This window comes from Mesoplodon mirus, assembly GCF_964341445.2.
Source record: "Mesoplodon mirus genome assembly, chromosome: 7".
In the NCBI taxonomy this organism is placed as follows: domain Eukaryota; kingdom Metazoa; phylum Chordata; class Mammalia; order Artiodactyla; family Ziphiidae; genus Mesoplodon; species Mesoplodon mirus.
Window position 1 is genome coordinate 84,290,939 of NC_138983.1, and position 18,722 is coordinate 84,309,660.

Genomic DNA, 18,722 nt, shown 5'->3' on the forward strand with positions numbered 1-18,722 from the left:
AACGTGTGGGCTGTTCTATCTAATATCCTGTTTGTAGACATTTACTTTGTTGTAGATAAATGCTAGAACCCATAACCCTGAGGGATGTAAGGCCAAAAATGAATGAAAAAGAGAAACTGGAAACGCAGTATATGGAAAAGAATCACCACCTCGTCAAAGCTGTTATTTGGACCCAATTGCTTTGGGTGAAATAACTTCAGTGAGACCCATGCGTCTGGGACAAACTGGTTTCCCCGAGGTCTGGTGCCCACGGGCCTCGCGGTGCTGGTGTCTGTGTGTGGCTGTCAGTCCGTGGCTGGCGCAGAGTCGGCACGTGGCTGTGTGCCTGGCTGGCCCCCTTCACAGTGTGAGAGGTGATGTGGGTCCAGCAGTGGGATTCCTCCGATTTCCTCAGTAGACAACACGTCATTCCACCCGCACCTTTGCGCACGCAGACCTACCTTTGCGCAGGCCGATGACGTCAGGCCTGCGTGGTCCTGGGGCCTCTGGGGCAAGAGGGCGCGATCTCTTCCCCACACCCAGAGCTCTGGATCAAAAGCCTGGATCTGGAAAGACAAACAGCCCCTGGCAATGAGGATGCCGCTGCCTCCCGTTGCCCCGCCTCCGGTTCTTTCTCGTCTGTCCCCAAGTCCCAAACCGAGTCCCCCATGATCCCCACCTCCTCTCCGTCCCTCCCCCTCCCCGAGACCGCCACAGCCCACCCACCTGCTCGCACTCTTCCCGAGTGACCCATGTCTTCCAGCCCATGGAACGGATGAACTGGGAACGCAGTTTGTGGAACAAGGCATGCTGCGAGCTGTTCTTTCCATAGAGGAACGAAACGATGGCCTGCTTGGGGGCCTGGTTGTTCTCTTCCATGTCGCTGGCCACATAGCTGGGGAAAGACATCAGGTCGCTGTCATCAGGACAGGAAGGGCCTCCACTTGAGATCAGCTTCCCAGAAAAGAGGCAGGCTGAGCATCCTCACACGACCCACCCAGCCCTGCCCAGCGTCACCGGGAGCCGCCCAGTCATCAAGGAGCCACTGCCAGGCAGGACCTTCGGAAGGGTGCCTCTCACACCTTGATGATGAGGACACGATCCAAACCCCCGTTCCCTTCAACTTGTTTTATGTGCACACACCTCTCTTCCTATGTTGTAGGTACATGTACAGTTCCTGAGGGCAGGAGCTGATCTGATCTGTTTCTGCATTCATCCCTCTCCTAGCAAATGACACATTTAGGGCTTGGTTCATATTGATGCATGAATTCAACAGCCTTTTGTGAATCTCTGTTCCCACCACCTCATATTCCCCAGCATGTAGGGTGTACTTTATAAGGTTTGTTAGATGAATGAATGAATGAATGAATGAACATTTTATCTCATGGCCAAATGCAATACTGATTACCTAGAAGTCTCACAGTAACAAACATTTGCCCAATGAAAAGAATTGTGCTGAGTGTTTTGGGAATGCATTGACATTTTGACGAGACCTGCCTTCCACATGGTGTCTAGTCTAGTGGGACCGGGGAAGGGGAAGGGGGGAGATAAGAAATGACTATAATGCAAAGCATCACATTATAATACAATTTGAACTAAAGTGCCTCTGGGATGCAGAAGTTAGGGAGATCGGGCATCGTGAAGGTTTTGGTGTTTGAACCCACTTTAAGGATAAGGTCGTTTTCTTCAGATAAATGTATGGCAAAGATACCTGGATAGAAAGCTCAATAGAAACTTAGAGGGCAGGGTATTTGGAAGGAGCAGTGAAACACAGGAATAAAGTATCAGGACGGTGTGCTGGAGATTGCAGAGAGAGTTAAATCCCAACGCAGAACTCTGGCCTTGATTTGGCATGTCATTAGCCAATGAAATTGTGTGAAGCGGTCAGACCTGTGTTTTGGAAGGATGTTCAGGCAAATAGAGCCAACTGGCTTGGGAGACTTGGAAGAAACATCAGTGGGGAGCATTTGACACCAAATCCGTGCTATGTGATACGGGCCCCGATTGTGGCATTTGTCGTGGGAATGCAGAAACGGAAGATAATCACACTTGGTGCTGATGTCGGAAGACCCGAGACCGGAGAATTCGAACCGGAAACGTCTCAAGTCTGTTACTCGGGGGCAGGATGGTGTCAGTTCTTTCTTCCTCTCCTCTTAGGAAAGTTTTGCGTTTTGCTTTGTTTCTTTCAGTGTTTTAATTGACATTAGGGTAGTTTGTTTTGACAATGAATGCTATAAAAAACAGAACATGGTTTGAAAAAGAAACCACGGTACCGTAATCCTGTCATTTTCACACCTAGAGTCAGTACAAAGGGGTTTAAAAAAATAGATGAAAGGTCAGAGCCCCACGTCTCTCCCTCTGCCCTCCCAGGGTGTTGAATATTGATGGCGGGGATGGAGCAAGGTACTCACAGAGCTATGAAGAAATGGATTCTCTGGAATTGCCAGGAGAGGAGCCCGGCCCGGCTGACATACGCTATCACCATCGACAGGAGATACTGATGGAAAGAGGGGAAAAAACGTAGGAGAGAGGTCACATCCTGGAAGAGGAGAAAGAGTGGGAGGGAGAAGGGAGCAGGGGACGAGGAATGGGTGGTGCCACTTGGAGGAGAGACCCCCGTGTGGGGTGAGCCTGATTGTTTGGGGAAGGGGAGAGGACAGAAGGTCAGAGTTGGCGGCGCTCCAAGGATGGGAGGCTTTGGGATTGAGGGCGTGGACTTAGGGCCGCGGGCACAGGACGGTGTTCGATGAACCGGAGCCAAGGCGAGTCCCCAGGAGCTGAGAGGAGAGGGGACTTAGGCAGCAACCACCAAAGGGGCACTCCTGGGGCTCAGATCCCAGAGGGGACCTCGAGGCCCCTGGAGGGAAGTGTTGACAAGGCATGAGGTTAGGAGGGGAGTGGAAACGTGGGTGTAGAAAGCACCCAGCGCGCCCACCTAGAACAGGCGCTGGAGCAGGAATCCATCTCAGTGGGTGACTTACCTTGTCAGATACTTCCAGGTTTTTGTCCCAGGCGAGGAATTTCTTAACGACGGGATCCTCTGTGAAAAAAGGGCAGATGTTGCCAGTGGGAACAGGGCTGTCGTGGGAGCATTCCAGAGCCAAGAGGGTGAACCGCGCCCCCCTGGGGAAATGCCAAGATGTGGCCCAGGGTGAAGCTGACGGAAAGAGGGGAGGGAAGACCATTCACTGTGGGAGGAAAGGGGGTGACTCCCCTTCTGGGGGGGCCGAGTGACAGGGAGTGATGCCCCTTCATCATGCATTCACGTACCTGCAGAGGGCATCAAGATACTCTCAGCCAATGTCTCAATTGACAGTCATGTCAGGGGGTGAAGATGGCTTGTCAGCCCCTCCTCCCCCCACCCCGAACATGCCAGTAAGATTCAAAAGGCCAGTAAGAGCTAGAGTCTCGGGTACAGTTGAAACCAAGCGAACCTAATCCTGTATCATTTCTAAATCTAACCTAGTCTTGTATCATTTCTAAGTCTAACCTCATCCTGTATCTTTTATGTGTCCCCCGTATCCTTTATCCGTAGACAGTCCGCCAGGGACGGAGAGCGCACCAAGTAGCAGGGAATTCTTTTCCACTGGGAAAGTGTAGTCATGGGAAGTTCTGGTTTGTTTGTTTTTCAAGTATAGGATTGGAGGTTGCTGGGCAGGGCGGTGGGTCCTTACCAAGCATCCACTTGAAGACCTTGTGGTGCTCAGGCAGCACTGAAGACACCCGCTGTCGCTTCAGCTTCATCTTGAGCCCACTGAACGACTCCACGACCCAGGTGTCGGCCTCGTGGTGCTCAGGCAGCACTGAAGACACCCGCTGTCGCTTCAGCTTCATCTTGAACCCACTCAGCGACTCCACGACCCAGGTGTCGGCCTCGTGGTGCTCAGGCAGCACTGAAGACACCCGCTGTCGCTTCAGCTTCATCTTGAACCCACTCAGCGACTCCACGACCCAGGTGTCGGCCTCGTGGTGCTCAGGCAGCACTGAAGACACCCGCTGTCGCTTCAGCTTCATCTTGAGCCCACTCAGCAACTCCACGACCCAGGTGTCCTGGGCCTCAGCGGCCGTGTTGCCCTCCACCTCCGCTCTGAACGCCACTGACCTCTTCCTCTTACAGCCGGGGCGCTGAGGCGGGGGGCTGCAACCAGCCCAGGGAGCTGACGAAGGAGAAGAGACTACAGTATGACGCTCTCGTCTTGGGAATTCAGCCACTGGTGACCACCCAACCCCACCCCGACTCCGCCTCCCCCCCGAAGCACCCCCGTGCTTTCCAGTCTCACAGACCGCTGACCTTGCCCCAAGTCATCTTTCCATCTTTCTCTGTCCACATCTACCTATCCCTCCCCTGACTCTTTTTGTCATTTGTCCAGCTTCCCGTCCTCGAAACTCTTTCTCATGGTAGATAATTTCTCCCACCAGGAATAAAAAAAAAAGAACCCTCCCCTTGTTTCCTCTCTCCCCTTCTCTCATCCTTGGATCTCATCTCCTAACCCTGTTTCTTGCTCCCCAGGTGTTCCGTGTCCCCAGCTCCTGTGCTCTCCTCCCTCAATCCCTGGCTTTCTGAATGTCTCCTTTCTTTCATAGGCACCTTATGCAGGTGCTCCTTCCCGACCTCTGTACCCTTTCCTCCTTACTGGTCAAATCTCTGAAATTCCTTCTCATGCCAGCTCCCTCACCTGACGGTCCTGGGCTTTCTTCATAGACAGTCAACTCCAGGGGGTACCCTGAAGAGCTGGACTGGGAATTCAGCTCCTCAGCCTGGGAAGTCGGTTGACGATTGTCCATGATGTCTCCCAGACTCTTCCCTTCCTCGAAGCCTAGACTCTGCTTTGTCCCAACTCTTCTTCTGGACTTGGGCTAAACACAAGTGGTCGTCCCTTCTCCAAGCTGCGGGGCAACTGTCAGTGGAGAGAAGCTCTGGCGAGATTCTGTTGTCTACTACTGCTGCCAAGCACCAAGGAGTCTGGTCCATCCAATCGGGAAGGTCGGAAGCCTCTGATGTCATCATCGGAGTTTGAAGGAAACCAGTTTGAAGGAAAGCACAAGTAACTGTCAGACCTATGCGTGCACTTGTGCCAGAGATCAGGGGTAAATGGTATCTCCTGCCACTGACCCAACCTCTGCCCATCCTCCAAAACCCCCCTCAGGGTATCCGGACCCCTCTTTTTTTTTGTCATAAATGGCAAAATTTTATTCTTTTTTTTTTCTTCATCTTTATTTTTAATTTTTTTTTTGCTTTATAACAAATTTAATCAGTTATACATATACATATGTTCGCATATCCCCTCCCTTTTGCGTCTCCCTCCCACCCTCCCTATCCCACCCCTCCAGGCAGTCACAAAGCACCGAGCTGATCTCCCTGTGCTATGCGGCTGCTTCCCACTAGCTATCTACCTTACGTTTGGTAGTGTATATATGTCCATGCCGCTCTTTCACTTTGTCACAGCTTACCCTTCCCCCTCCCCATATCCTCAAGTCCATTCTCTAGTAGGTCTGTGTCTTTATTCCTGTCTTACCCCTATGTTCTTCATGACATTTTTTTTTCTTAAATTCCATATATATGTGTCAGCATACAGTATTTGTCTTTCTCTTTCTGACTTACTTCACTCTGTATGACAGGCTCTAGGTCCATCCACCTCATTACAAATAGCTCAATTTCGTTTCTTTTTATGGCTGAGTAATATTCCATTGTATATATGTGCCACATCTTCTTTACCCATTCATCCGATGATGGACACTTAGGTTGTTTCCATCTCCGGGCTATTGTAAATAGGGCTGCTATGAACATTTTGGTACATGTCTCTTTTTGAATTATGGTTTTCTCAGGGTATATGCCCAGTAGTGGGATTGCTGGGTCATATGGTAGTTCTATTTGTAGTTTTTTAAGGAACCTCCATACCGTTCTCCATAGTGGCTGTACCAATTCACATTCCCACCAGCAGTGCAAGAGTGTTCCCTTTTTTCCACACCCTCTCCAGCATTTATTGTTTCTAGATTTTTTGATGATGGCCATTCTGACTGGTGTGAGATGATATCTCATTGTAGTTTTGATTTGTATTTCTCTAATGAGTAAAGATGTTGAGCATCCTTTCATGTGTTTGTTGGCAGTCTGTATATCTTCTGTGGAGAAATGTCTATTTAGGTCTTCTGCCCATTTTTGGATTGGGTTGTTTGTTTTTTTGTTATTGAGCTGCATGAGCTGCTTATAAATTTTGGAGATTAATCCTTTGTCAGTTGCTTCATTTGCAAATATTTTCTCCCATTCTGAGGGTTGTCTTTTGGTCTTGTTTATGGTTTCCTTTGCTGTGCAAAAGCTTTGAAGTTTCATTAGGTCGCATTTGTTTATTTTCATTTTGATTTCCTTTTCTCTAGGAGGTGGGTCCAAAAGGATCTTGCTGTGATTTATGTCATAGAGTGTTCTGCCTATGTTTTCCTCTAAGAGTTTGATAGTTTCTGGACTTACATTTAAGTCTTTAATCCATTTTGAGCTTATTTTTGTGTATGGTGTTAGGGAGTGATCGAATCTCATACTTTTACATGTCCCTATCCAGTTTTCCCAGTACCACTTATTGAAGAGACTGTCCTTTCTCCACTGTACATTCCTGCTTCCTTTATCAAAGATAAGGTGAGCATATGTGCGTGGGCTTATCTCTGGGCTTTCTATCCTGTTCCATTGATCTTTCTGTTTTTGTGCCAGTACCATACTGTCTTGATTACTGTAGCTTTGTAGTATAGTCTGAAGTCAGGGAGCCTGATTCCTCCAGCTCCATTTTTCGTTCTCAAGATTGCTTTGGCTATTCGGGGTCTTTTGTGTTTCCATACAAATTGTGAAATTTTTTGTTCTAGTTCTGTGAAAAATGCCAGTGGTAGTTTGATAGGGATTGCATTGAATCTGTAGATTGCTTTGGGTAGTAGAGTCATTTTCACAATGTTGATTCTTCCAATCCAAGAACATGGTACATCTCTCCATCTATTTGTATCATCTTTAATTTCTTTCATCAGTGTCTTATAATTTTCTGCATACAGGTCTTTTGTCTCCTTAGGTAGGTTTATTCCTAGATATTTTATTCTTTTTGTTGCAATGGTAAATGGGAGTGTTTCCTTGATTTCACTTTCAGATTTTTCATCATTAGTATATAGGAATGCCAGAGATTTATGTGCATTAATTTTGTATCCTGCACCTCTACCAAATTCATTGATTAGCTCTAGTAGTTTTCTGGTAGCATCTTTAGGATTCTCTACGTATAGCATCATGTCATCTGCAAACAGTGACAGCTTTACTTCGTTTCCGATTTGGATTCCTTTTATTTCCTTTTGTTCTCTGATTGCTGTGGCTAAAACTTCCAAAACTATGTTTAATAAGAGTGGTGAGAGTGGGCAACCTTGTCTTTTTCCTGATGTTAGTGGAAATGGTTTCAGCTTTTCACCATTGAGGACGATGCTGGCTGTGGGTTTGTCATATAGGGCCTTTATTATGTTGAGGAAAGTTCCCTCTATGCCTACTTTCTGCAGGGTTTTTATCATAAATGGGTGTTGAATTTTGTCAAAAGCTTTCTCTGCATCTATTGAGATGATCATATGGTTTTTCTCCTTCCATTTGTTAATATGGTGTATCACGTTGATTGATTTGCGTATATTGAAGAATCCTTGCATTCCTGGAATAAACCCCACTTGATCATGGTGTAAGATCCTTTTAATGTGCTGTTAGATTCTGTTTGCTAGTATTTTGTTGAGGATTTTTGCATCTATGTTCATCAGTGATATTGGCCTGTAGTTTTCTTTCTTTGTGACATCCTTGTCTGGTTTTGGTATCAAGGTGATGGTGGCCTCGTAGAATGAGTTTGGGAGTGTTCCTCCCTCTGCTATATTTTGGAAGAGTTTGAGAAGGATAGGTGTTAGCTCTTCTCTAAATGCTTGATAGAATTCGCCTGTGAAGCCATCTGGTCCTGGGCTTTTGTTTGTTGGAAGATTTTTTATCACAGTTTCAATTTCAGTGCTTGTGATTGGTCTGTTCATATTTTCTATTTCTTCCTGATTCAGTCTTGGCAGGTTGTGCATTTCTAAGAATTTGTCCATTTCTTCCAGGTTGTCCATTTTATTGGCATAGAGTTGCTTGTAGTAATCTCTCATGATCTTTTGTATTTCTGCAGTGTCAGTTGTTACTTCTCCTTTTTCATTTCTAATTCTATTGATTTGAGTCTTCTCCCTTTTTTTCTTGATGAGTCTGGCTAATGGTTTATCAATTTTGTTTATCTTCTCAAAGAACCAGCTTTTAGTTTTATTGATCTTTGCTATCGTTTCCTTCATTTCTTTTTCATTTATTTCTGATCTGATCTTTATGATTTCTTTCCTTCTGCTAACTTTGGGATGTTTTTGTTCTTCTTTCTCTAATTGCTTTAGGTGCAAGATTAGGTTGTTTATTCGAGATGTTTCCTGTTTCTTAAGGTGGGATTGTATGGCTATAAACTTCCCTCTTAGAACTGCTTTTGCTGCCTCTCCTAGGTTTTGGGTCGTCATGTCTCCATTGTCATTTGTTTCTAGGTATTTTTTAATTTCCTCTTTGATTTCTTCAGTGATCACTTCGTTATTAAGTAGTGTATTGTTTAGCCTCCATGTGTTTGTATTTTTTTACAGCTCTTTTCCTGTAATTGATGTCTAGTCTCATAGCATTGTGGTCGGAAAAGATACTTCATACAATTTCAATTCAAAAAAAAATTTTTTTAGCTAAGTAGTATTCCATTGTATGTATATATATCACATCTTCCTTACCCATTCATCTCTTAATAAACACTTAGCTTGCTTCCATATGTTGTCAATTGTAAATAATGCTGCCATGAACATTAGGGTGCATATATCTTTTCAAATTAATGTTTTTTGGTTTTATTTTTTTCGATATATATCCAGGAGTGAAAATGCTGTGTCATATGGTAGTTCTAATTTTTTTTACAAGTTTATTGGAGTACAATTGATTCACAATGGTGTATTAGTTTCTGCTTTATAACAAAGCGAATCAGTTATACATATACACCTGTTCCCATATCCCCTCCCTCTTGTGTCTCCCTCCCTCCCACCCTGGACCCCTCTTTACCGCTTCCCAGCAGGTGCACTGTCCTCTCCCTGCTGGACTCTCCCCCTCCCTCCCATTCCTCTTCCACGGCCTGGTGGGAGAGTGGGGAGAGGGACAAGGAAACTTAGGGGAAGCAGCAACGTTTCAGCCTTATAAGAGTGAGATAATGGCTTCCGTGGTGGTGCAGTGGTTGAGAGTCCACCTGCCGATGCAGGGGACACGGGTTGGTACCCCGGTTCAGGAAGATCCCACATGCCGCGGAGTGGCTGGGCCCATGAGCCATGGCCGCTGAGCCTGCGCGTCCGGAGCCTGTGCTCCGCAACGGGAGAGGCCACAACCGTGAGAGGCCCGCGTACCCCCCCCCAAAAAAAATAAATAAAGAATGAGATAAGTATGTAAAAAAAGATCCCAGGTACATCGACTCACTGGATTAAAAAGTTACGTTAAAACACGCCATTTGGCAAAGCTCTTTGGCTGAATGTTTACTGACACTGCGTTCAGAATTCTGTACTGGGGGAGTACACGTCCGCTCCCCTCAGGCACCTTTGAGTCCAAGAGCCATTTGGAGAAGCTAAAATCATAGAAAACTACAGGTGCTCACGCACCCTTCAAAGGGTGTCTACAAACACACACACACACACACACACACACACACAAAGGGCACCTTTGGATGTCACAAAGTCCATGGATTGTCCAAAGCCTGCCCCTTGATTCCAGTTAAGAAGTTCTAGTCTACTTATCAAAATCTTGAGAATGTGGTATCACTGTTGACCCAGAGATTTCACTACCTGAATAAAAATGTCACATGTACAAAATACTAAATGGAAAAAACTCCAGTTCAACACAGATTATTTTTCTGAATAAAAATGTCACATGCACAAAAAGACTAAATGGAAAAATTTCCAATTCCAGACAGGTTATTTTTCTATGAGGGTAGGAAGTATATGGTAGCCGAGATGCAGAGAAGAAAATAGCCAACTCAGGGTCATGCAGTGTCACTGGAAGCTTCTTCTGAACCTCCCAACTCGTACTTCCACTCCTCCCCTTTGGGTCTGAGTCTTGCTTTTTTTCTTGGGTTTCCCTGGTGGCACAGTGGTCAAGAATCCGCCTGCCGATGCAGGGGACACAGGTTCGAGCCCTGGTCCGGGAAGATCCCACATACCGCGGAGCACCTAACGCCCATGCGCCACAACTACTGAGCTTGCAAGCCATAACTCCTCAGCCCGCGAGCCACAACTACTGAGCCCATGCGCCTAGGGCCCATGCTCTGCCGCAAAGAGAAGCCACCTCAATGAGAAGCCTGCACACTGCACCGAAGAGTAGCCCCCGCTCGCCGCGACTAGAGAAAGCCTGCGCACAGCAACGAAGACCCAACGCAGCCGAAAATAAGTAAAACAAAAATCTTAAGGAAAAATAAAAGAATTCTCATTGTTGTGCAACCATCCCGACCATCCATCTCCAGAATGTTTTCATCCTGTCCAAGTGAAACTCTGTCCCCATTAAACACTGACTCCCCATCCCCCTCCCAGCCCCTGACACCCACCACTCCACTTTCTGTCTCTCTGAATTTGACCCGTCTGGGGACCTCACAGAAGTGGAATCATGTAACATTTGTCCATTTGTATCTGACTTATCCACTTAGCTTAATGTCTTCGCATGTCATCTGTGTGGTAGCCTGTGTCAAAATTTCCTTCCTAGACCCCAAAGCCAGTGTGGACAGTACACAGTACACAGTGAGTGAGAAGGAAATAAAACCGTGGGTCTGAAGAAGTTCAGATGTTTGCCAAGTGCAGTGGGAAAGCAGTGAATGAGAGGTGTCCTGATCCAGTTTGCACTGAAAGGGGAACAATTGATTTTGGCTGCTGCATAAATGGATGGGGTGGGGATTCAGTAAGAGTGGAAGTTGGGAGACCCAGATAAGGTTAGGAATTTGGCGTGGTAGTCCAGGAAGACGATGTCTGAGAAGATGGAGAGAAGTAAACAGGTTCTCTGTATTTGAAGGGAGAATCAGCAAGGCTCATCGGGGGATCAGATTGCGGGGAGGTAGTGGGGCGCTGTTCTGTTTACTCTGTGTGCACGTGTGTGCTTATGCCTCTACTGCTGAGACTTAATTGTTTCTACAAAGAAACACTAACCTTTCCTCTTAAAAGTGGAATTGTTAAATTTTCACTGTTCATACAAAGAAATGTCAATCTTTGAAAAATACATAAATGGTCTTTGTATCAATTAGAAACTTTCCTTCCTGTTTGTGGGTGAATAATATCTGTTGTGTGAATATACACACTACATTTTCTTGATCCATTCATCTGTCAGTGAACACTTGGTTTGTTTCCACATTTTGGCTCTGAATCTTGCTTTTGAATTATTGTTTGGACTTTGATGAGAAGTATCTGTGTTGTTCAGGATGTGCCCAGAGGTTTATTCTGTCTTCTGATCACTTCCATATTTCTAATTAGCCCTAGCAATGCATACATAGAGTCAAATCAGTTCATCCAAGGTGCAGGGACTGAGTGTCTCTTTGGTTTGCACTCGTGGACTTTCTGAGATGTTCTAGGTCTCAGAGGCCGTGCAAAGAGTGTCTGAGGTCCTCCAGAGCTGCCACAGCCTGGCTCTCCTCAGGGTCTGCACTGCTGGGAAAAGCACTGCTGCTTGAGGACCTGTGTCCCTCTGCTGTAGACGTTGCATTGTTAGGAGGCAAATGAATTCAGATTTGCGTTCCTCATGCTTTCAACCATCACAGCTGATTGGGTCCTTGTATAACAAAACAGAAGTTCACTCTCCCTCTTGGCTAACAGGCTTTCAAATATTAGAAGGTTGGTATTCTGTCCCCATGAAAATTTCTCTTGTGTACTGTGAAATACCCTGATTGCTTTATCTAGTCTTCAGATCTGGATTTGCATAATCCCACCCCACCGCACCTTGTCCAAATGTGCTACAGTCGGGTGGGACCCATCTTAAGATGTGTTGGTATGTTGTCCAAAAATGGCGTAAACAGCCCAGATTGAATGTGATGTTGTAAGTGAGCAGGACCTTGTGGGGCCTTCCTGGGACGGATTCTCCCCATGTCTTCTGCCTGCTTCTTGTCTTTAGAAAATTTTAGCCTCCTAGCCTTCCGTGAGTTGGAAACAAACAATTTAATCAGAGAAGGGAGAAAGTGCCAAAAGCAAGGAAAAGAGTCCCAAAAGACCAAATAATACTAGTGTAGCCGTTAAACAAAGTCAAGGACCTTTAGTTCCTCCTCAAGGGCTGTAGATACTGTTCTGAGCCACGTCCTTGGAGCTGTTTTGCAGAGACTGAAGCCCCCAGCAGGGGGGAGGAAGGTAACTGCATGCTGCCCACAAGCACGTAGACCCCAGACCAGCTGGAACCAGCCGGTTGATGATGTTGACCTCAGATTACCTCACCACCAACCAATCGGAAGAATGTCCACAAGCTGACCACACACGCCTCAACCTCCTCTCCCTCACCCCACTCGTTTGTAATTCACTTTAAACATTTTTTAAATTTTATATTGGGAGTATAGTTGATTTACAGTGTTGTGTTAGTTTCCGGTGTACAGCAAAGTGATTCAGTTATATGGACACAGATATCTATTCTTTTTCAGATTGTTTTCCCATTTAGGTTATTACCGAATTTTGCTTTTTTTTCGTGGTGCTGTGTGGCTTGTAGGATCTCAGTTCCCCGACCAGGGATTGAACCCGGGCCACGGCCGTGAAAGACCAGAATCCTAACCTCTGGGCCACCAGGGAACTCCCTAGGTTAATACAGAATATTGAGTAGAGATCCCTGTGCTCTACAGGAGGTCCTTGTTGATTTCCTGTTTTATATATAGTTGTGTGCATATGTTAGCCCCAACCTCCTGATCTATCCCTCTCCCCCACCTTTTCCCTTTGGTAAACCTAAGTTTTTTTTCTATGTCTGTGAGTCTGTTTCTGTTTTGTTAAGAAGTTCATTCGTATCACTGTTTTAGATTCCACATAGGAGTGATAGCATATGGTATTTGTCTTTGTCTGACATCCTTCACTTAGTATGATAATCTCTAGGTCCATCCATGTTGCTGCACATGGCATAATCTCATTCTTTTTTATGGCTGAGTAGTATTCCATCACACATATGTACCACATCTTCCCTATCCATCCCTCTGTCGATGGACATTTAAGTTGCTTCCATGTCTTGGCTATCGTAAATCGTACTGCTATACATATTGGGGTGCATGTGTCTTCTTGAATTATGGTTTTCTCTGGGTATATGCCCAGGAGTGGGATTGCTGGGTCCTACGGTAGCTCTAGCTTTAGTGTTTTGAGGAACCTCCACACTGTTCTGCATAGCGGCAGCACCAGTGTACATTCCCACCAACAGCCTCACCCCATCTGTAAACACCTTTCCCTGAAAGCCACTGGGGAGTGGGGGCCTTTTGAGCCCTAGATACCTGGACCCCTTGCTTGTTGCCCTGCCATAAACGTGGCACTTTCCTTCACCGTGACCCGTGTCAGTAGATTGGCTTTAGTGCATGCGGGCGAGTGGACCCAAGTTTGGTTCAGTAACAGCGTGTTTGGAGATAAGCAAAACTATCACCTCTCCTCCTCTCTTTTCCTCCTGTGGATGCAGTTTAATATAACAACGGCTGTAGCTCTCGTGCAGAAATATCAGTAGGGTGAAGCAGAAGTGCTTTGTCAATACAATCCTTTGGGCATGAGAGTCACGTGGAGAAAATATTCCAACACAGATGCCTGGACCCAGCCTCACAGATTCTAATTCCACAGCACTGAGCCAGGGCCTAATTTTAACCTTCTCAATTGACATGCTTCTGATTTGGAAATGACTGGGTGGGATGTGCCACCCAGGCTGGTGCAGTAGGGGGTCTTCAAGGCGTCATTGAATGCAATAAGCAGGAGGGAGGTGAACCGTGACCTGGATTTCAACCAGGCAGCCTCTGTCAGGGCTGTGGCCGGGCCATGGGTCCACAGCTGAGCGGACGTCTGTGTCAGCCTGCAGTCCTCCTGCCAACGGGTCCGTGACAAGCCCTCCAGCGGCCTGGTGCTGCTGCGGATGAGCAGCCCTGGGATCGGAGTTCAGCCCAGGCACCTACGTGGTACATACATAGTGCATGTGCTTGTGAGGAAACCGCCCTCTCCACCAGGAAGCCTGGAGCACATCCTCCCGTACAGCCCTCAGAGGGGACCAACCCTGCTGACACCTTGATCTCAGACTTGCAGCCTGCGTAAATGTCGGACAGTGCATTTGTGTTGCTTAAGCCCGCCAGTGTGTCGTATTTTGTGACGCAGCCCAAGTAAACTGCTACGACCTGTATTTTGAATAAGAAGGAATTCACATGAGACGGTCACTTTCCTGCTTCCCCTGCCTTTATTTTTTTAATTTTTATTTGTAAAAAATTATTTATCTCTCTTAGGCTGCATCGTGTCTAATTGCAGCACGCGGGCTTAATTGCCCCGTGGCGTGTGGGATCTTAGCTCCCGGACCAGTGTTCCCAGGCTTTGAACCCACGTACCCTGTATTAGAAGGCGGATTCTTTACCACCACTGGAACACCAGGGAAGTCCCTCCCCTGCCTTTAAATTAAGACGTGTCGCTGAGCTTCAAAGAAGAGCCTGTCCTTTTCTGTTAGATTACAAACTTGAGTTTTCTTCTTAAACATTGCGTTTCCTGGTTGTGGTAGATGTGTTAGTGTTGAAAAAAATGGTTGAGAGACTTTAAGAGGAAAATGATTTTACAAATCCTGAAGATGGGTGCCAGTTATCTTGATAAAATTGGTATGTTAAGAGACCCAAAATAAACAGGAGAAAACACAGGCAACTACTTAGGAAATGCAGGATGGGAAAGGCTTCTTCAAGTACAGTGTCCAAGCTGATGAAAAGTATGAAGTGAAAGTGAAAGATTTGAACACAAAATATCTTTTTAAGTGTCTGTATAACAGAATGTGAGAGTAAAAAATTAAGTTAAAAAGATAAAGAACAGGGATTGACAGATACACACTTTTATATGTAAAATAGATAAACAGTAAGGACCTACTGTATAGCCCAGGGAACTATGTTCAATATCTTGTAATAACCCATAATGGAAAAAAGAACCTGAAAAAGAATACATATATTCTTACATAAATACATGTAACTGAGTCACTTTGCTGTACACCTGAAATATTGTAAACGAAGTATACTTCAATAAAAATAGATAAGTGACCAAGTAGGGAAAATATCTGTATTTAATAGAAATGCAGATACAAAAAGAGAAAGCTTTGTATTGTAAATCTCCATATATATGAAGAGATCTTTTTTTTTTTCATTAATGACTCTTTATTTAAACTTTCCAAGGATCCCAAACCCCATTTAAAAATTAAAATTGCAGGGTACTCCAATAAAAGCACATAAAACCCTCATGACTAATATCACAATTCACAGTACAGCTCTTACTGTGAGAAAGTTTATTTTACCTTTTATTACAAAGGCACAGAAGTCATCTGAGACCTCAGATATTAACCCCACTGCGTATTAATGTCGCACTAATGGGCAACTTAATACAATTATTAAAGTTGATAGTACAGTTTTCCAACAATCCACACGTAGTTACAGATTCTCTCTAAAAAAGAATGCCTAAAAGAAGCACTAGGCCTTAAGACCAATATAGGCATAACAAAAGGGACCTGAAATTTTCTGCCAGGGCAGTTATATTTCTTGGTAGACTTTAACAATGAAAGTCTATTACTGGCAACAGACATACTGGACCCAACTTTGCCAAAGAAATGGGGAAATTCTAACAAGCTAAAAAAATACCTTCCATACGCTCCACGTGAAAGAGTCCGGGGGTCATTCACAGACCTAACCTTCCGTCACTTCCCAGTCTTTACAGACGTATGCCTCACCAGTCAGTAGTCCTGGGTTTTGTCTCAGCGGCGACGCCGAGGTGGAGGCCCCTGCAGCCAGCGCACTGGGGCGGGCCAGCCGCCAGGTCACTGCCTGTGGCGGCATCCGGCTGGCCGGCTACTCTGCCCCTTGCTCAGCACCCACCTTGTCCTCCGGAGCCCCAGGGCTGGCTGCACTCTCGCTCGTTGGAACAGCCCCCTCTTTCTTCTTTTCTGCCAACACTTCCAGCCCCATCATCCTGAGATAGTGAAGCCGTTCGTTCTTTGGCACAAAAGTTCGAATTGAGGCCTTTCCCCGCCATCCACACAACACGATGGGGCACTGGAGCGTGTCCGGCTTCGTGGGGTCCGGTTCGTACTTCAGGACGACGCTGCCCTTGGCCATGTCCTTGACTTGGCCGTATGCCTCACTGCTGAGTTTTCTAAAAAATGGATTTTCCTGGGTTAACAGAATTTTAACATCTTCCATCGAGACGGTGATAATTCTTGAATTAATAAATGGATACAACGTATATATTCCCTCCTGCGCCAACCGGAAAGCACAGTCGAACTCTTCACCGCTGTTATTTCGACACCAGACTTTAACCCCAGTGTTAATAACCTTCACCCTCTCGCTGTTGTTCAGCAGCACGTTTCTCAGCTCCTTGGACACCATGTAGAGCTGCCTCCTCTTCCCCTCCACGGTTCGAGTTAACAAGTTCATCTTTGGGAAGGAAGGGCCCAAAGCATAAAATTTCTGGATAGGTGGAAATAATGGGTCGTCTTCAGGAATAAATACAAACGGATCTTCTTTAAATCCAAATAACTTCATTTTCTTAGATGGAGGAGGACCACACACACCATCTTTCTTATTTCCATTATTCTCTAAATTCTCAGCTCTTTCAGTTGCTCCTGTGTCGCTAATACCAGCGGCCAGTTTACTCTCCAGCTCCAAGGGGTGGGAAATGCTCCTTCCCATGGGATCTGCGGGGCCCGGCTGCACAGGCCCCCGCGGTTCTGCAGACTCACCCTGCAGCTTTGGGGGACGTTTATTCCATGGCATTGAAGACTTTTTCACTAATACTGCCACGAAGAACCCTCCAGTGTTTTGATGATGTGGTAATATCCTAAGACACCGCTCTAGGTGCATCGCCTGTGACTTCTCGGGGTCCTTCGGGGGGAACATGGTAGGCCGGATTTGGGTGTGTCTGCTGTGCGGAACATCATCCCACGCTGCAAACCACTGCCCATCCTTCGTCATCACCTTCCACTGTGTGAGTCCAGGCATCCACTTTAGTCCTGGCAACTCAGAGGACACATCAGCAAGTTCCAAGGCACCTTCACTCTTTTCCAGTAAAGATGCTATGACTGCTTCATCTTCAATGGGGTTTAGTGAACACGTAGAATACACCATCCTGCCGCCTTCCACTAGCTGTTCAGCGCCCCGAGTTGCAATCCGCAGCTGTAAACCATGCAGCTGCAAGCTGTTTAAGGTGCTCCACTTTTTCCAGACGTCAATGTTTTTTCTCATAGTGCCATCTCCACTGCAAGGGACGTCACATAAGATGCGGTCATAGAAGAGAATCTCCTTCTTCCCGTTCACATCCATCTGGAGCCGAGGGATGCAGGACGCATCATGGTTGACCACCATGATGCAGGGACTGCTCAGCCGCTTGGCCTGATGCACAAGCAGGTAGCAGCGCTTGTTGTCCACGTCATTCGCGATGACAAACCCCTCTGGGAAAGGCACGCTCATGTCAGCATGCAGCATTTCGATTAGCTGTGTGGTCTTTGATCCAGGTGCTGCGCACATATCTAAAATCTTATGGTGAGGGTGAGCATTAAGCAACAGTGGTGGAATCATGCTAACGGCTTCTTGACGACTGATGTTTCCAGATTCAGTTTCGCTAACCAGAAACTGGTGAAACTTTTCCAATTGTGGAGACTTCCTCAAGATTTTTCGACTTAAGTTTGTGTGCCAGGCAAGCTCTTCAGGATACCAACTCAGGGGCTGTGGAACTTCAACTTTCTGCCCGTCCACCTCCAGGTCCTCCAGTTCCTTGAAATACTTGTTCTTTAAGCAATGGAGAATCTCTTTTGCGTGGCTTTTGTAACCCATAATTCTTAAAGTGGCCGGGAGAGGCTCCCTGAGCGCTTCCATGAACTGGTCCCACTCACCTTCGGGCACGATCTTGAGTTCCTGATAGTAGTGCTCGAACAGCTTGTTCTCCTTGACGATCTCGGGGTACCCGCCTTCCCAGCCCGCCCCACTGCGCTTCTCGCCGTCCTCGGCGCCGTCCTCCGCGCTCCCGGGTCGTTGCTGCTGCTGCTGGAGCCGCCGGCCCCGCGACCGCCGCCCCATGGCCCACGCGGCCTGAAGAGATCTTAATGAAAGCAAACTAAAAGGTGGCCATTGCTGCTTCTGGTCAAGGTGAAATCGCAGGGTCCAGGTTTACCCTCCTAGCTTCAACAACTTTAAAAAGGGGGAAATGTATGAAATGACAGTTTTTCACCTTTTGGAGAGAGGGGTGAGTCGTGAGAGACATCAGCTCACTGCTGGACATCCTGTTCATTGGGATGACTCTGTACTTATTATTCCCTTTTTTAGAGCATTTCCTCAAGACAACTTGTAATAGAAAGACTTGCAGAGAGTGTCCAGGGCAGGGGGCTGGGGAGCCCAGCATGTCTCTGGGCTGGAGGGATAGAGTGAGGTGTTGAGGTGGGCACAGCAGCTGGGGTTCACAGGCCACCCCAGTCTTCTGCTGAGACACGGTCAGTGCACGTGGGTGAGGTGAGAACTGGAGGCCTGGTGGCGTGCTCA

The 18,722-nt window shown here is 46.6% G+C and overlaps 2 protein-coding genes across 2 annotated transcripts; both read right to left on the bottom strand.

Moving 5' to 3' along the window:
* Positions 1 to 284: 284 nt before the first annotated feature.
* LOC309808019 (speedy protein E4-like) lies at positions 285 to 4,764 on the bottom strand (the record flags this gene model as incomplete). Its single annotated transcript, XM_082628033.1, has 6 exons — positions 285 to 545; positions 706 to 874; positions 2,391 to 2,476; positions 2,961 to 3,019; positions 3,915 to 4,136; positions 4,656 to 4,764. The coding sequence occupies 6 exons, from the start codon at positions 4,762 to 4,764 to the stop codon at positions 285 to 287; spliced, it is 906 nt and encodes a 301-aa protein (XP_082484159.1).
* A 10,576-nt stretch (positions 4,765 to 15,340) lies between these two features.
* LOC309807164 (RNA cytosine C(5)-methyltransferase NSUN2) lies at positions 15,341 to 18,278 on the bottom strand. The gene has a single exon (XM_082626473.1). The coding sequence runs from the start codon at positions 18,261 to 18,263 to the stop codon at positions 16,041 to 16,043; it is 2,223 nt and encodes a 740-aa protein (XP_082482599.1). The 5' UTR covers positions 18,264 to 18,278; the 3' UTR covers positions 15,341 to 16,040.
* Between the last annotated feature and the right edge of the window lie 444 nt (positions 18,279 to 18,722).